General features: G+C 33.2%; 1 protein-coding gene across 5 annotated transcripts in view; it reads left to right on the forward strand.

Moving 5' to 3' along the window:
* Positions 1–13,970, forward strand: part of LOC148281986 (protein MTSS 1-like) — a 258,306-nt gene extending 244,336 nt beyond the window's left edge. For 2 of the 5 annotated variants that reach the window (XM_088225798.1, XM_088225799.1), the window contains 8 exons: positions 3,940–4,155; positions 5,358–5,474; positions 7,120–7,284; positions 9,057–9,158; positions 10,189–10,935; positions 11,670–11,840; positions 12,557–12,681; positions 13,311–13,970. In XM_088225798.1, the coding sequence (XP_088081924.1) occupies positions 3,940–4,155; positions 5,358–5,474; positions 7,120–7,284; positions 9,057–9,158; positions 10,189–10,935; positions 11,670–11,840; positions 12,557–12,681; positions 13,311–13,418 (1,751 nt within the window). In that variant the 3' untranslated portion in view covers positions 13,419–13,970. Of the gene's footprint in view, positions 1–3,939; positions 4,156–5,357; positions 5,475–7,086; positions 7,285–9,056; positions 9,159–10,188; positions 10,936–11,669; positions 11,841–12,556; positions 12,682–13,310 lie in introns of those variants that run through there. The other 3 variants (XM_088225800.1, XM_088225801.1, XM_088225802.1) reach the window with 3 other exon arrangements.
* Positions 13,971–18,568: the final 4,598 nt, after the last annotated feature.

The raw sequence follows: 18,568 nt of genomic DNA on the forward strand, positions 1-18,568 counted from the left end.
ATTGTTTGTATTGGAATGCCCAGAGTATTCAGATATAGTAACTAATGTGTGATTCTAACCAAATATTTGTAGACAACAAAATTTATGAAGGGTTTGACTCGAGTTATTGGTGAGAATTTCAGATTTCTCTTTGAAAACATAATGCAAATTCTTTAACAATTTGATTTTTATATTCACAGTAATTTCGCGGTAGTTTCTCAGTCACTCCCACCTAGATTCATGATGTTTAGAACTTAGTCTTTTTTAATGTGTTAATAAAAATAATTAACCCGGTTTTGTAATTTATCTTGAGATTTTATTTGTTGTAAAAATAACATAATTAAATACGAGGTTCGATAAAAAAAAATACAAGGAATAATTTAATTAAGCCAATCTTTGTCCCTAGATTGGTACACATGTTTATGGTTGATCTGTGATTTTTGGACGCTTTGGAGTTGGTTTTTAATTAATTATTTATACAACGGTTCAAAGAACCTTTTACAAAATAAATGATTTCCAGAAATATCACAGCAGTGCACAATAATCATGTAGTACATAATATGAAATAATATAATAATTAAAACTAAACAATTTAGTGAACATATAATGCAAAAACCAAAAAAGAAACATAATATCTCTAAATAAAAGATAACAATAACCATGAGAAAATCTTATGTTCTAAATATAAATATAACACAGTAAAGTTGAGAATAACTAGATAATAAAAAAATTAATAAAACATAAGTACTTTAAAAATTATAAGTTTTTTAGAGCAATAAAACAAAAAAAACAAAAAAACTTAAATTGACTAAAGAATACCTTTATTTTGTGAAATCATCATCATCAGTTGGTAGGAAGAAGTTGCCATTTGGCAATAAATCCACCAATGTACAATTTAAAATTATGTTAAATAAAGAAATAAAAAATCACGTGTTCCAGGAAAAAAAGTTAAATTTAATAATATATTTAAAAATAAATCCATTACTTTTCTAAAAAATAACGAGTGAGAATACATTTTAATTCATGAACAGAATTTGTATTGAAAATGTTGACAGATACGATGTTTTTGGTGTGAAAATAACAGCCACCCAATCACGCCTCGCGGCTTGTTCATGACTTTGTCACATTTTGAAGGGGATGGTATTAATAATATTGAGGAACATATAAGTTTTTTTTTTAAACATGCACAAATTGCATGTATTTTTTTATCGAACTGAGTATATCTTGGTTTTAAAAACGTTCGCAGTAAAAATATACTTCCAAAGGAATTACTCGTTAACCTTTTAATGCGCAAATGGTTAAAGATACGGGCTATATCTCAGAAAATATTGTTTTGAACATGGTCCGTATTGCTCATTTTACTATGAACGGGAAGTGATCTAAAAATTAACCAATTGGTATGAAATAACTGCTTTTACTCGATAACATGAAGTGAACAATGAATCAATCACCGTGTATACTACAGAGTTTGCCATTGGTCATCCGCAAATCTCAAATATATTGTTGTTTTCCTTTGTTTAACGCTAAACTTATTTTATTTTTATTAGTTTATAATTTTTTATGCAGAAATCTGTATGGTTGGATAAACCATTAAATTAAGGCAATTTTTCAAAAGAAAATGAATAATTTACTCTATGATCACTCTTTTATTGCTTTTTAAATAAAACAGGGAATTGGATTCACATTAAAAACTTACTTAAAGATGTCCAGCAAAGTTAATTGCTTCGACAAATAATCTCGTTTACGAGCAGCGAGATCCTTATTTCGAGGATTTATTTCCTGATACCAATCCGAATATTTGACAATCTGGATGTCTGACGTTTGGGTAAATAAAGTTCTACTGTAGATTGAAAATTAACGTTGCCTACAAATATTTTTTTAAAGATACAAATATTTAACTTTAAATGTAATTGCATTCTTTGATGTTGATGTTTTGCTGTTTATTTTCTCTGTTAAATTAGTGTTTTTTCATTCATTAGAATATTTATAGATTTTTCTAATGGTTTTTTCTTGCATGTTTATAATATTTTTGTGAAATATTTACACCCAGACTTCACTTTGAGAATTGCATTTTAAATATCAAAATAGTATTATGTGTCATGAGTGTCATTTGTAGTAAAAATTACTATCGTATTTAAATTTTTAAAAATGAATTTAAGCTATTTTTAAATATCGAGTTAATTGTGTTGTGATCCCGTGGTAGAGTTGTGGACTTTGGATCAGAGGTCCGAGATTCACTCCCTGCTCTACCACAACTTGATTCTCATTTTCTATCTCAGTAGTTATTGAAGACATATTTTTAAGAGTATTTAAAAGAAAAATACAGATCAATTGAATTGTAACAATGCTAAGTAATGTCTGGGTATTTTGCATATAGTTGGCGATACTGCAATATCACGTAACCTGTTTTTTTTACTAAAATGTTTTACTTTTATAAATTTGTTTATAAGGACTAAGGCCGTTAGTTTTTAATAATGGTATTTTTACTCTAAATAATGATAGTTTTTTCTGATAGCCCAGCGGTACTTTTGGTTGATTAAAATCGTAAGGAACATATTAACAGAATGCTTTTTAAGATCCCCTGCCAAAAAATTAAATTGATAGTTACGCGGTATTGTAGTATCACAAACGCTATGTGAGAAAAAAATGTTCTCAAAAAGGAATTTTAGTGAAAAAAATAGATGAGATTAGTTTTAGATTTTTGATAAATATGATTTTTTTTAAATAGGAAAAAGGTTAAACTTCTTAGATTTTCACGGCCGTTAAGATGCACAATAAGTTTTTCTGGGTTATTATGAACGACACACGGCATAATAACCCAGAAAAACTTATTGTGCAGGAAAAAGGTTGTTTGAATCAAGAGAATGGGTATCAAATTTTTTCAACCCAAATTTATAAATGTTGGGTTTGTCTACCATGCTTGAGGTCCTGGGTTCGATTCTTGTAGCTCAATCACAAATAATTATCAACGTGCTTAAAAACATGCTAAGCATTTGAGCGATCACAATGAACAATAATGAACATGCTTAAGTTATCGCAGTTATAAGTCAACGTCTGTATAATCTCTAAGTCAACGCTCGTGTCGGTTTGTTTTTTGTTTTCCCCGTAAATAAATACAATTCATTGGCGAGAAATCGGCGTTTACTATAAAAAATAATACAATATATTGCATTTGCAAAATAGTAAGAAGTATCTAATAAAAAAAAGTGAAAAATAAATTTATTACTATTACTATGGTGACTGATTTTCTTGATATTTGGCTGCCAACTGCCGGCTAAATTCAATAAACAGCATGATAAATAATAAATAAAAATAGCAGTTTTGGAATATTTTCCATATTTACACCGGTGAAATTAAAATACATATGTGATTACGCAGCAGGATTATACGTCGCGAAACGTAAATATTTTTACATTTAATACTAGTTATTCACGGATGTTCTATTGTGATCGCGAATACGATAAACAATCATAGTGAGAAATTGTTATTAAGTCGCTTATTAGCACGTCGATAGTTATTTGTGATAATGAGCTATTGGGATGGTCGACATGAAATATTGATTAAAAAGGTGGTTCTACACTGCAATATTTCATATTCCTGGACTAGCACCTGAAGCGTAGTGCTGATCAACTTACCTTCACATAACGGATGATCAATATGTGCCACATTTGGGTAATAAATGCATTGCCCTATGCACCAACTGGCGCGGACAAGGGTATGATGATGAAATAAAAAAGAAATACCTTAAAATCTTCACACCTTCCTTTGATTTGAACATCTTCTAAATTATTAATTTATTATGAAAATAAAACTTTGTTATCTTCTGTTTATGTAAAGTGTACCAATCGAAAACTCACTAAAATTCCTTTCTCTGCTTGTGCATATTGATTAAGCATTTCTCCCTGTACTGTGTTGTTCTGTGTGGCTGCTTGCATGAAATTTTGGCTTTGCGGCGTACAGATTTCACTGTGGTGGGGATACAGATTTCCGAGAGTTCTCACCACTCGGTCACCGACTGGGGAGGCCAGGAAGAGTTGGCCTCCTCGCTGAGCGTGTCCCTCGGCAGCCTCCAGGACGCCGTGAGGAGTGTGGAAGAGGCCAGCGTGCCGTCGGTATTCGCAACGATCAACAAGACCAAACCGAGCGTCCCCAAACGCCGCCCGCTCTCAATGACAGGTGCAGTATTAACATCATGCTTTCTTCCCTCAAAATACCCTAAAATCCACTGTCATGATCAAATCCCAATCGCTAGGAAGGAATCTCTACATGTCTTTACAAGGAATCTTTACAGAAAAAGTTTTACATGTAAAAATAAAATAATGTAATATTTGGATAGTTGGATAATGTGATTTGTTATTCCACAGTCTGCAGATTTGTTGTTTTTTCCTAAAAGCAAGCAATTAGGGGGCTTGTGTACACAGAATCAACATTTCGTTCTTAACGAGATGAGAAAACACCTTTTTTGAAGGGTAATTTGCGTACTGAATGTACTACTTACCTCAAAAAGTATCAGAAATTATTTACTCAGTCACAATTAATTTTCTAGGAAACAATCCAGTCTAAAAAAATATTAAATGCTTATTTCTTATTTAGATTTCATGACCGACTAAAGTTTCCGTTTCGGACAGTTTCAGCCAACAAAACAAGTTTTGGCCAAATTGGCCAAAACTTCGGCTCAGCTGAAACCTGCAATCGGATTACGTTCGGCTGTACTTGAGTGCATCTTATTAGTTAATAAGCTAAAGTTCCCACCACGTACATTGAAGAACTGTTACATAACTTAACAACAAACCAAAAATTGCCAAAAATAAACAAATATACTCATTAAATGTATGCCTTTAATTTCAACGTGTATTTTATTGAACACTTATTTAAATGAACTTGTAAGATTTAACAATAAAAATGTCTAAGTTTGGGCGTTTTGGAGGGGCTTTTAAATTATTTCAAAAAGTTTCGGTTTTGGCCAAAACTAGAACAGAAATCTTCTTTCAAATTCAGTCTCGTTTTTGGTTTCTGCTGAAAATCTTGTTTTGGCCAGTTGCTATTTAGCTTATTTTATTTTATGGTTTCAACTGAGTTGTAATGTTTTTCCATGAGCAATAATTAGATTTGTCCCTAGAGAAAAAAATTGCAGGACGCCATATCTGAGAAATGAGTCTTTGATCAATGATATTAGGTTTTTCCTAAATATTCAGATACAAGTATTGATATATTCACTTTGCATTATTGCTGTGATATTAGGTGAGGATACATTTTTAGCATCTTGTTTAATTGAATAGGAAAAACATAATTAATAACCTATTATTTAATCGTGCTTTCGACATTGAGATCTTCAACATTGACTAATTCACGAACTCAAGGTATTCTTCTCTATATAGGGTACCCAATACTCGCATCGCAGTGTGTGTCCCCGCCAATTAGAAATACGAGAAACGTAAAGAAAATTTGGCCACATCAAACTGTTATGAATAAACCTAGGATTCTACAGAACGGAGGTTAAGATGTGTGACGAGTGTTTGTTTTCTACTATATCTATATAATAATTCAATTCATAACATTTTATTTTACTTTAAATTGTTTTTCATCACTAACATTTGATAAAAAATTTCGATTTGAAACAATAATCCCGATTTAAAGTTTTAAAAAGAATCATGATCACTTGTGTATTTTGTGAATAAATAAATCAATGCCCGATTGAAATTTATGAATAACATCCAATTTTGATGATATCAGATATCTTTTACAAATTTTTATTTTGAATGTGTTTATTTTCCAAATTATACAACATTTTTGGACTTCAGCAATAACCTTAGGTAACCATCTTACTGTTTTCTGTCTTCTGTATGTTGCTTGCCACGCTTTATTATGTATTTGTGCATGTTTATTTGTTTACGTGTGTTGTAGATTATTTTGAACTTTGTTTTTAGCAAATATCATATGATGTATTAATTGAGTTTTTTCTATTAACATTGAATTTTGACTTATATTGTACCAAAAGTAGCAAGAACAATATTGATAAATAACTATCACCCATTGTTTTAAATATTGCATTGTTTATTTTGCAGGATTATAAACCTTATAAACATAGTTATTTATCGATTTTTTCTGCAGAAAATTTGTTAAAAATATACACAGAATTTATGTATAAATTTTTTTAATTTTATTTATTCCTCAATATCAATATTGTTCCCTTCGAAGTAATCTTCATCGTATATAATATACTTATGCCAGCGTTTTTTCCAATCCTCCGAACATTTCTGAAATTCATTTTATGATATGGTCTTTCAGAGATTCTGTCAGAGATTCGGAGTTTATCTCCTCTATGGTTGCGAAACATCGTGTTTTCGTAGTCCTCTTCATCTTTGGGAACAGGAAAAAGTCGCAGGGGCCAAGTCCAGTGAATACAGTGACTAGGTCATCAATGTGGGCTGGGTCAAAAGTTGCAAAAAAGCACAGGCACGAATTTGGCAGCCACTCGAGACAAATCCAAAATGTCGGTGACGATCGGTTTATATGACTCGTATGAGATGCCAACTTCCTCTGCCTCTTCTCTGATAGTGATTCGGTGATTGGCAATCACAATTTGTTTGATTTTGCACTGCACTAATTTTAATTTTATTTTTAACATAAAACTGAACACAAATCCTTTGTTTTGTCATTTTTCGCTCTGGAATAATCTTGAAAATTTGCCAATCACACCGTCACAGTGTCTTACTAGTTTGTCTGTCTAAAACCAACCACGCTTCCAAAATGGCTAAAAATTGACAAATGAATTATAAAGATATCAAAATTTGAAATTAAATTAAATCTGTGTATTTTTTTATCAAACCTCATATAGTTTATCTCCTACACTTTCAATTATAAAATAAACCAACCCACTTGCAACTATAAATGAAATTATATAATATATAGATATAATACACTGGCAACTAATAAATAAATTAGTACACACGCAACTACATATAAAATAAACAATTTTATTATTTTTAATCTACTTTACACCCACAATTATCATATACAAATAAACACATATGCAGTAATAAAACATTTACCGACACAATTGCAAATCCTAAATAAACTCGCAAATACTATAAGCTGACATTTCAGGTACAGAGCAATAACTGTAAGTTGACATTCCAGCCACGTGTCCCCCGTCCAGCCTGCGCCTCGCCTTGGGGGGCGGGCGTCGGGGTTCCGGGGGCGGCCCGGGCACCCCCCTAGGGGGCCCCTGTAGCAAGCCGCCTCCCCCCGTCAGAAGGTCCAGCAGTATCACCAGACCTCATCACATGCAACACGCTATCAATGGTAATTTTATTTTTTTATTTATTGAGATTAAACTTGTTTGAGAAAGAAGTACGGATATCTTGGGCTTATGACTGATGGTCATTACACTTGAACCACCCAATGACATTGTTGATGGTTGGAATAAGCTGCCTGTTGGATGCTCGATACCTTCGACCTCGGGACTGTAAACAAGGCCTGCCCTCTCGCGATACGCGTGTTCGAAGAAAACAGGGAACGTTTGATTTTAGGTAAACTAATTGACGTTATGGTTTTGAGTGTCAATCCTGGAATTAATGAAAAGAGTAAGGACTTACGATTTCCTCCCTTTGGCACTGGTCCAGAAAGACATCATTATCGTTTGCACTGGTTTGCACGTTTTCTTGTATGTTGCTGATTCAAAATCACTGTCACACTCGCGGTACGGTTTTCGTTGTGTTGTCACGCGTTGCTTTCTTGACTCGCCGTCAGGGAGGAGTAGGTACATTGGGATTCAAAACAAGGACCACCGGAATCAAAAGAAGGAATGGCTTGACACTTGAATAAAAGAAAATGAATCCGAAACACTGAAGAGCTGGTCTCAACGTTTATCCTCAATAACTTAAAAAATAGACTAGATTTGTTTTGGAAAGGTCAAAGTATTCCAACAACTAACTTATTATATCAGCTTTAAGCTGTTTGCTTAAAATATTAAAAGAATGAAAATAGTAATAATAATAATTATAGATCACTAGCCCTCGCCAATGCCTAAACTTCCATATATCGTCGGTTGTCAGGTAAAACTTATTAATTTTATGGTAAACTGACTTAATATCACTAAGTTCTATATTTTTCAACAATCTCTTGCGAAACTGTACTGAGTAAAATTATACAATCATAAACAGCCGTTTCATATCGCTTAATGGACTTAGTCAGAAATGGACAATGGACAGTCGGCCTCGTGGTGTAGTGGTCAGTGCATTTGCCTACCATGCAAGAGGTCTCGGGTTTGATTCCTGACATGGTTGGCATAAAAGATTAGACACAGGCATTTTTACACTAGAATATTTCTTAGTTTCTGGACTGGCACTGGAAGCCTAAGACTGGTCATTTTAACTTCATGTAACAAAAATGATCAAGATACGCTGCAATTGGTATACCGATGCAGTGTCCTATGCACCAAAATAGAAATCAGGACAAGTGATGAGTAAATGCAATATTATTTTTTTGTTTTTTTTTTTAATTTACAAAGGTAAATATGTACAAACATTTCATTTATGGTTTTCCAAACTCTATTCTTGTATAATATAACTTTACGACACATTACGTATATTGTTAATTATAAGTTTGAAATAATTTTTAGTCTAGTATTAAGTATCTATTATATTATAACTGTATTATTGTAAATATGACTGTAGATTTCAATAAATATTTTTTTTTAAATTAAAAAAAAAAATTAGGTGCGGAAAGGGAATGATGATGATGAATGTACTTTTCTTGCAAGAGATTGTTGAAAAATATAGAACGTAGTGCAATACTTGGGACCTTTTTTTTATTAATATGTCTTAAAAAAAAAAATGTTCTTACGATAATGATGTACATATTTATAATATGTGTTTGAATATACCAAATGTTAATTTTCATTACTTTACTCTGTATCTTTTTCTCCATGTACCCTACTTGTAAAAGCCTTCAGAGTGTTTATGTGAATTTAATAACTATATAATTATTTATTACGTTTAATAATATGTTTGATTACAAAGTTAATCCTTTGAATAATTAATAATGTGTATAAAAAATTGTTTGGCTTTGTGTAGAATACGGCAGCAGCCAACAACTCGCGAGTGAAAGTGATGACAATCTACCCCCTCCCCCCGCCTTTCTGCTCAACCCTTCTGACGCTCACCAAACTGAAGCGGGTAAGAATACTCGAGGAAATTATCACCAAAAGCGCAGGCCCCTGTCTTGCCAGATGAGATATTTTACTTTTTCTGTGCCGCTGGGTTTTACTATGGCAGTTCCGAGCAGGCTTCAAAATTTTAGGCAATTTTTAGAAAAGATAAAACAATTAATTCTTTTAAAAACATATAGACACAAAAGATTAATAAAAGCAATACCAAAGTGTGTCCAAATGTTTACAGACAGGCTGGATTTCCTCCCTAGGGAGTTATTTAGAGCTAAATTTGTTGCAACCGAGCGGAAAAACATTTTTAAGAAGGGAATATGGAAGTCTAGACATTTACAAATATCCTAGTACGGAAACCGAGAGCGTGTTAACGCGCTAAATGGCACGTAACCGTTTAATGATATGTCGAAGAGATTTTCGAGGTTAAGTCTGTCAAATTCTTTCACGGAGTGTCCATGATTTAAAAAAATATATATATATATCCTTGTAATATGTAGAAATTTTGAAGAATAGTGAAATATCACATTCTACAAATACTGATAAAAATATATGAAATGGATTTAGATTAATTAATTGTATTTTCAAAATCAATATGGATATTGTGGAGAAATGTTTTCATACATAAATGTAAAAAAGACGTTGCCAGAAAAATTTTACGTGTTTGACCTTGGTTGTTGTGATGTCAAGATTTGTGATATTGTTCTGGATAAATTTCAATGACCATGAACAAATAATCATGAATCGTGATGTATTAGGGGCGTGGCCAATGGAATGACCGTTTTGCGGGAATTTAAAATTATTTTTTATGCTACTAATAATTATCAAAAAAATTTTTTTTACTGGACAGTATTTCATAGACCTTTATTACTTTAAAAGTGATAAACAGGAACTTCAAAAAATTATCTACCATGTAGTTTAGTTTTGGGAAATTTTTACAAAATTTTAATTATATTCTGTATAGAATGTATCTATGCATTAGTAAACTACATATGTTGCCATGATTTATTTGAGTATATACTCATAACTTGTTCAATTTTTTCTAGGAAAAGGTATCAACGTTGCCGAGACAGTTAAAGCTCTCACCGAATTAAAACACACTCCAGCCAGTCCCAGTCTATTAAGAAGGAATTCTAATCTCCAGGGACAACCTCAAGTGTCCAACAGTAATAATACCACTCCACAACCGGGTCTAAGTTCCTTCCAACAGTCGAAGTCTACCTTCACAGCTCTGCAGAATAACAGCAACGTTAACCCAATTTACGGACCTGCTGGACACAAGATATTCACATACGTCGAGCAATCTAGCACTTTGCACGGATCCAGAAACAGCAGTTTCACAAATCTTAGCGCCAATTCCGGCCTCTACGGAAAAGAATCGAACAACTCCGATATATACGATCACGGGAACAGGCTGATTTCTAGCAGTTACAGCGCCACGGTCATGTACAGCTCGAGTCCCAACACGTCGAATTATTCAGAGTCTTCGATGTCTTCGTTCGGGCAAAGAACTCCGTCGGGGAACCAAACTCCTAGTACTCCCATCTACGGCCAAACAACCTTCGGTAAGCAGATTAATAATTCCAACCAGAACTACGATAAGAAAAATACATTTGGGGCTTCGACTCCTAGTGGAAATTCTATATACGCGCAGCCGAGTCAGATAATTGCCGGGTTTAATAACCTGGGCTTTGGGGGGAACAGGAGTCAGGAAGGAAATATGAGCCCCTTGGCCATCAGGAAGACTATTTCTAATAATCGATCCCAGAGCGCCGATAGGAGAGGCAGTGATTGTGAGTATAAAATATATGTAACTAAATTATATTGGGTGTACAGTAGTACCCACCATAGTGGCTTGAAACCGATAATTTAATTAATTCGGGGAATAAAAAACTTGTTATGTTTATCAAATTAATTTTTGAATCTGCATTGCACTAACTATTTCTTCTGAAATACCATTCTAATGGTCCACGACTCAAGGTCGTTTTTAGGATAAAGAGCTTTGGTATTAATTAGTTTACATTGTAGTATTTATAAACTGTGAATGTGTGTAATTTAATTTATAAGAAGTGGTGAGCAGGTGGATTAAAAGTAGAATTTTTAATACCCTGTTAATTGTTTCTTTGACATTTTCTGTTTTAATTTTATTAATTATGTTTTAATTTATGTTTTGTAATTTATACTTTTGTTTCCATTTTTATTATTCTTAGTAATTTATGTTTCAATTTTGTTATTATACTGTATTCTTAGTATTGACTTTGATTGTTTTAGCATCATTCAACGAAACCCATGTAACAAAAAATGTCCCGCCTAAACACAGGAAATTCCTAGCTAGTTGTGAGAAACAATAACCTCTGTACATTGTTCACTGTAAACAGTGAAATAAATACATAAATTTTGACTACATTATATTATTTTGGCTTGTATTGTACCTGTGTAGATACTGGAGGCACAGTAATCTCAGTATAATAATGTTTTTGTTTATTCCATAATCTATGGTGTGTTATAATGCGAGTGTGTTTTTAAGATGGCGGCAGTGGTGGGCTGATTGCGGCTATCAGTGCACGCCTGGCGCCGCAGCTGTCTCCGCGCAACTCTCGACGCAGTGTGGGAGGGGGGGATCCCCAGGGAAGAGGCTCGCAGGATTCCTTGTCCATGTACGGCCAGTCACCTCACAAGACCTCGTCGCACCAAAAAGGTATTCTATGCAGAAAAATAGTTCTAGAAATTTACAATACAGAATTTAAGTTATGAAGTATCAGAATTGAATATAATTAAGAATTTATTTTGTTCAGACAAGTTCGCATGTCCAATTTCAAATTTCTTTTAAAAAGTATTTGCAAATGGGTTTTCTAACAGCTTATCATAATAAAGGTTACAAAAATAGATAATAGATGAATGGAATAATTCAGCATAGAAGAGGTTCTTCAAAAGTGCATGTCGAATTCTACCATTCATATACAACAATGATCCTTGTGATAAAATTATGAATATTTTGAATAGAATTGTTTTAAATCTTTGAGGATGACTTAGAAAGTAATACGTCGTTCATCAGATGTAGCTTCATAGAGGGTATTGTATTGTCAAAACAGCTATCAGTGTTGCTAGTGAGGTAAACTCAGCAACGATATACTTGCTTAGAAACGTATGTGTCACAGCGTCAACCACTACATAACGAGGCGGACCCATCTCCACTCGATTTCCTTATTCGGTACTTTTACCTGTGAGCAGCTATCGAGTCGAAAGCGCTCGTCCAGAGTTCTGGTTCTATTTCACACACAAAACTGTATGGCTTATCCGCCTGGACACAGACAGAAATGTTTTTAATAAAAAAAAAATCATTTTTGTACCGTGTTATTTCAAAACCACATAAAAAAAGATTCTGGTGTATTTGTAGCATTGTATCTGTTGCAGGAGTGAATGCCGCTGTCCAGCCTGCCTTCCTTGACAAGTTGAGTGCCACTTTGCGTCAGCGTCAGGCCGAGGGCTCTCCTAGTCGGGCCGGGAATATCCGCCACATCATCAACACGAAAGCACAAGTGAGCGCTCAATATTATTATTGTAATTAGTCAAAATATTTACATTTTTGGGGTTGCATTCAATCCATCGTGCTCCAGACAATCTACTTATTATTGACTGTATAGAAATTGGTTAAAATTCACACTGAATTAATAAATTAGGATGATCTTAGATACTTATAAAGGGTGCGTAAGACCGTTGTTGACCGTTGTTGGACCCATTTGGCATTTAAGCAAGGGTAGACACAGTTAGAACTAAACAAGCGTTGAAACTGAGGACGATAACGGGAAAAACTATAAGAGATCGCGTTAGGAATAAGAGAGATAAATGAGACTGAGAACTCCGTAAATTGGAGTAGACAGCTAAGGAGGGACTGCTACGGTCATGTCTAAAGAATAGACATAATCAGATTCCCTTATATTGCACTTAAAAATCAGCCTCGCAAGACTCAATCTCGTGGAAGACAACTGGGAATCCACCTCACACGAGGAACAACCCTCTGGAGATCAGACCACATAGCAAGGAAGCAGAAGAAGATCTTTAAAAATTATCACAATTCATTTAATTAATCTCATAACTAACTCCTCCAACTTATTATATTTCCTACTCCAGTTAGATAGTAATAATAATTGATAAATTGAAATTTCAGCCGGATCCTCGAATATGCCATGGATCTTTGATGGAGCAGATAAAACGCGGAGCTACTCTCAAGAGGAATAAACACTGCAACGATCGCTCTGCCCCCAAAATACATTAACTCTGCAACATGCGGTCACTTTCTCTATGCCAAATCTTGCATTGGCTTCACACAACTATCCGTTGGGTACGGAGAGAGATTCTTGTTAAAGAGGTGCTCTAATTTTAGAAATAATGTCGAAAAATATGTTTTATTCAGTAGATTTGGAAGGGATATCTTCATATATTGCGTTGTGTGGCAAAGCTACGAGGTTAAACTCGTTTTACGTAGAATCTCTTGTTTCACAATATTTATTTATCTTAGGTACTCCGCAATTTATGATATTCTCCGCGTGTATAAGATCAGATCGGTCCCCGAGTGCTAAGTATATTTGTAATTTGCTAATTATTGACTTACGAAGAATGTACGCCAACTAGAATATTATTCCATCCAATTGAAATGAACATGTACCTATTTTGACTGCATATTAACCAAATATTTTGTATATTACATTCTAGGATAATGTGAGCCTGTTATATGAGTGTGAACGCTTAATAACTGTTAGTATGTATTCAATTACACATTGGAAATACATTATTTTACTAAAATTACAAATAAAGATTTAAAAAATTATTCTGTTCATATTAGTATTTTAAAGCTATTTAAAATTGTTTTAGACTTGCTAACATTAATATGAAAAATACCGAGCGATGATTGAGATAATGCTACTGTGGTGTTTGGTAAAACTTTTGTACCGTCGCGTATTTTCTCGAACAATCTTGTTTCATTTCGAAAAAGTTTGTTCTCAAATATTGACAATAAAAAATGTATTAATATTTGTCGGAAGTTTTTCGAGAGTAGGAGGGAGTGTATTTTAATTTTATTCTGCTCGTTGTCAACATTACTATAAAATAACCGAAAGGTTAATAATGAATAATATATACTCTACTTGGATTAGCAAATAAATTCAGTGTGTCGATGTTTACTGTACATATCCAAATTAGAGATGGTGGTATATTATAAGAAATACTGTCCCATTATATTTTTTTGCATTTTATTATATTTTTTTACGAACTGATTGTTCTTATTCCAAAGAAATATCATTTCTATAGATTAAAATCATTTTTATTAGATCGTAGTTTACATTCGAGTACCTATTTCATTCTTTAGACGTAGATTTCATTGTAAATTTGTAGATAATTAAGGGAGCTACTGACGCACTTCCAACTGTCGTGGAAACTATTTATTGTTCATGATGTACCTTCCGAGACTTGATAATTTATTGGTAGAAGGTTCTAGGAGGCGGTTCTACGCAGCTGTAGATTATAAAAATATAGATAACTATTATTATGAAGTGGCCGAAAGTGTCAAGGACTAAAGAAAGTATTTACTCGGACTCATCGTGTCTCCGTTATCAGGTAAATATTTGTACCGAGGTTAAAGTGTATCAAAAGTTTATAAATGCAAATGTGCGCTACTAAAATACTTATATCGCTTTAAGTGTATACATCATGTCTGTATGTTGTGTGTTTACCCTTGTATTGGAACGTTTGTGAGAATTATCCTCAACTGTTTTTATCCTCTTTCATGTTCTTCGTAGATTTTGGCTATTTTCAGAACTGGAATTTTTCCACGTTGCGCAGGATTGTGAATTTGTAATTCTGATTTATGTATTTAAATAAAATTATGAAAATCCGTCTGGAAATAGCGAAAATCTAAATATTCAAATTTATCCTCAATAGATAACCGTAAAATAAATGTTGAATTGAATATAATATAGGAGATAAAATTTATAATACGGCACTTGTTTCTCTGGCATACACTAACTGTAACAACTTCTTTATAGAATTTTATTGAAAGTAATGTTTACCCCCGAGTAATATCGCGCGCCCTACCGTTTATAGAGCCGCCAAAACGCATAAGAAATGACAGATGATTTTGGTCAAACACGAAGTTAGCTACAGTTTGCAGCAAAACGGAGCGCTGTACTCAAGTTGAGAGTTGCCAAATCGATATTAATTGGCATTGTAATTACTTTTAAATAATATGTATTTATTTCCTTAATAGACAGCCGAAGATGCTGCAATTCGCTATTGCCAATTTTTAATTATCGTAATAAGAAAATTTCCATATTATTTATGAGTAAAGCCAAGTACAGTGACAAAAGCGTCTGTTGTCAAACCAAACTATAATGGCTGCCAGCAGAGTAAAGTTGTCACTAATCAAAATTTTGCATCGCTTTTGTTCTATGCAAAAGAGCAAAATGGCGTCTCTATTAGCGGCAGCGCGCGCATTTTTACTCTGAAGTTTATCTGTAGACTGAATAATTTATGCACAAAATACTGTAAAACATCTTTAATCGATTTTAATAACAGAAATATAAATTTTAATTCAAAATTTACCCATTTGAGATTTCTTTCAAGGTTTTTGAAATGTGTTAAAAGCATCACTTTAAAAGTAGACATTACAAAATTATATCTTCACTTTGATACTTACACAGGTATGTAATTGCAAATATTGAGTGTGTTTTTTGAACAACTTTTTGTAAACTTTGTAATGTTTTAGACATTCCTACTGCCTGCGAAAGGTAAAAACACTACCGAATTAGATTATTTGAAACAAGTCAATTACAAAAGTCCTTTTTTATATAAAAAGTTTTACTTAAAAATATGAATACTCGCGCCTTTTCTCCAAAGACTGGCCATTTTTAAGGTCAATTGTTTTCTAAATAAAAAAAACTTACCGTTTTAATACAAATTCTGACTTACTTGTAGAATTATGACAAAATTATCAACTTGACAACTTTTAGATTTTCAAATATTAAGTAGAGATTTTAAATTCTCCATATAGATGTATTTTCTTTACTATGTACTTGAAATTACAATCTTCACGCATTGTTGCCTGACAAAGTGTGATGATAGCATTTGAATGTACATTTTGATTTGCAATAGAAAATGATGATCAGTATTTGTAAATTTAAAATTGGTATATTTTTAAAGGTAATGAAAGAAAAATCATCGCCTTAATAAAGCTCCGAGATGAAACTAGAGAAACATGTACAGAATGTTAGACACAAATATACTGCTCTTAGATTCACTACATAATTCATAAGCAATTAAACTAAAATATGTATTAAGCTCGTATTACATGAGTCGGAAAATGATACAGGATCTCGTGCTAGATGTGACCCAATGAATATTGTGTCGTCAGAACTGTGGTCGAATTCAGAAAAATTAGGATACGTCTTATTTTTCAACAAATATTTGAACCAAAATCTGCATGCCACGCCTGTGATACTGTAAATTGTCAACGTTTATTTGCTGTCGCTTGTGTCACTCGATTTATCCTCGGTCTTATTTGTTTCACTGCACTTTCTCACTTAACACTTGCATTTTTTTTTCTGGAAATACTGATTTTCAATAAGCTTCACGATCCATGTTATTTTAGAAACCTGATGTTGATGCGTCGTCTCAGGCTCGTTTTGTCAACTGTGAAACTGCCCGTTATCTGTCATGGCATCGAAAACTTCATGCCTAGAAACTGCCCAGTGTAAAACAGTAAACAAAATGGCCCAATTATTTACAAGAAAAGCACGATCTTGTACCATTTTCTGATCATGTATGAGCTTTCACAATGAAAATATTATCTCTTTTAAAGCGACAATGATCTCTCCTATTACCCTTTTACGAGTACATCTCATTTGATAAAGATTAAGATACGTTAGGAGCATTCGAGGATACCGGAAGCAAGGTTAGGAATCTCCACCAAAAACTGAAAAAACTAGTTATTAATTCCAAAATTAAGTTTACATAAAAATCTCTTCACCCAAATGACACTGTGCTTAGAAACCGTCCCTAATTCACATAAAAATGGATTCAAATTATAGTTGACACTACAAACTTAGAAATCTTACAATCAGCCAATCATGCACAGCATTAAGTCTGAAAAAAATGACGGCATTTTGCTAATGTAAGTAGCTAATAAAGCTGTCTCCCGTCTTGTAATAATCAAATTAAGAAATGTTTAATGGTAATTATCCACATTTTTTCTGCATAACCAGGAATGTCCGTTTTTTAAACTGTTAATTAGATTTAAAATGCTGACTGGTTGCACGCTACTATTCCTTTGTTGAGGCTTATAAAAACTATTTCAAATCTAACCATAGCTAATGTCAAACTACAGGTATACATCCAAATAACGTCTGCTAACATGTGTTCAGTGTTTTACGTGGTGCATAGGACGCGGTATTGGTACGCCAAATGCAGCGTATTTCGATCATCTGTTGCACAAAGGAAAGGTGCTCGCTGTACACTTCAGGTGCGTGCCCAGGGAGACTCAAATATTGCAGCTAATCACCTTTAAAATAAAAATTTCTCATTGACTCTGCCAGGAATTGAACCCGAGACCTCAAACCGGTTAGCGAATCGTCAATCACTACAATACGAGGCGAACTTATCTCCACTCCTCCCTTTCATACTTGAATTAATTCCCGTGGATATAAAAAATAGTTTTTGGTATTTTTAATGGTTTTTTATCTTTTATACTTTAGAAATTATACAACATTATTTTTTTTATAAACAATGGGTGTCAAACTAATATCAACCGACAAAATTAATTTGTAACGTTTTATTATGTTACAATATATGTTTATTCAATCAAATCAATTTAATTTTATTGGAATATGTTTAAAACCTCCCTTACATATCATTTATAAAAACGACAGGAATTCGCTCCATACAAACAAACCAGTCAGGTGTCAAAGTTAAAAATGAACCTTTTCTGTGTAATGCAGATTACCAACGTATACAAAAAAAGATATGTACTTTTAAGGGTTCCAGTAATTAAAAAAGAAACTCGCCGCTTTTGAATTTCGGTACGTACGGGAGTTAAAGAACTCGTAAAATAACTGTATATTTTAATAAACACCCAGGTTGAAAGGGTCAGGGATTTTTACCTGAGAGTAGCCATCGAGTTGAAAACACTCGTCCAGTTCTATTTCACACACAAAACTATATTCTTCATCCGGCTGATGCAAATATTTCAGTAACTCGTTCAGCAGAGATTTATTTTGAATCTGGTACACTCGTTTAATTTTAACTCTAATAATGTAAACAGCTTATGTTTGTTCCGTAAACTTCGAAATGCATTAATCCCAGTATTGTGAGTGTTGGATGTTTCTAGGAGCAATTATCGGGCGACTTGTTATTCCTACGTCCAGAAAGGAATCATAG

This window comes from Micrasema longulum, unplaced genomic scaffold (assembly GCF_059751315.1).
Source record: "Micrasema longulum isolate JH-2025_06_02 unplaced genomic scaffold, ASM5975131v1 h1tg000387l, whole genome shotgun sequence".
Classification (NCBI taxonomy): Eukaryota; Metazoa; Arthropoda; class Insecta; order Trichoptera; family Brachycentridae; genus Micrasema; species Micrasema longulum.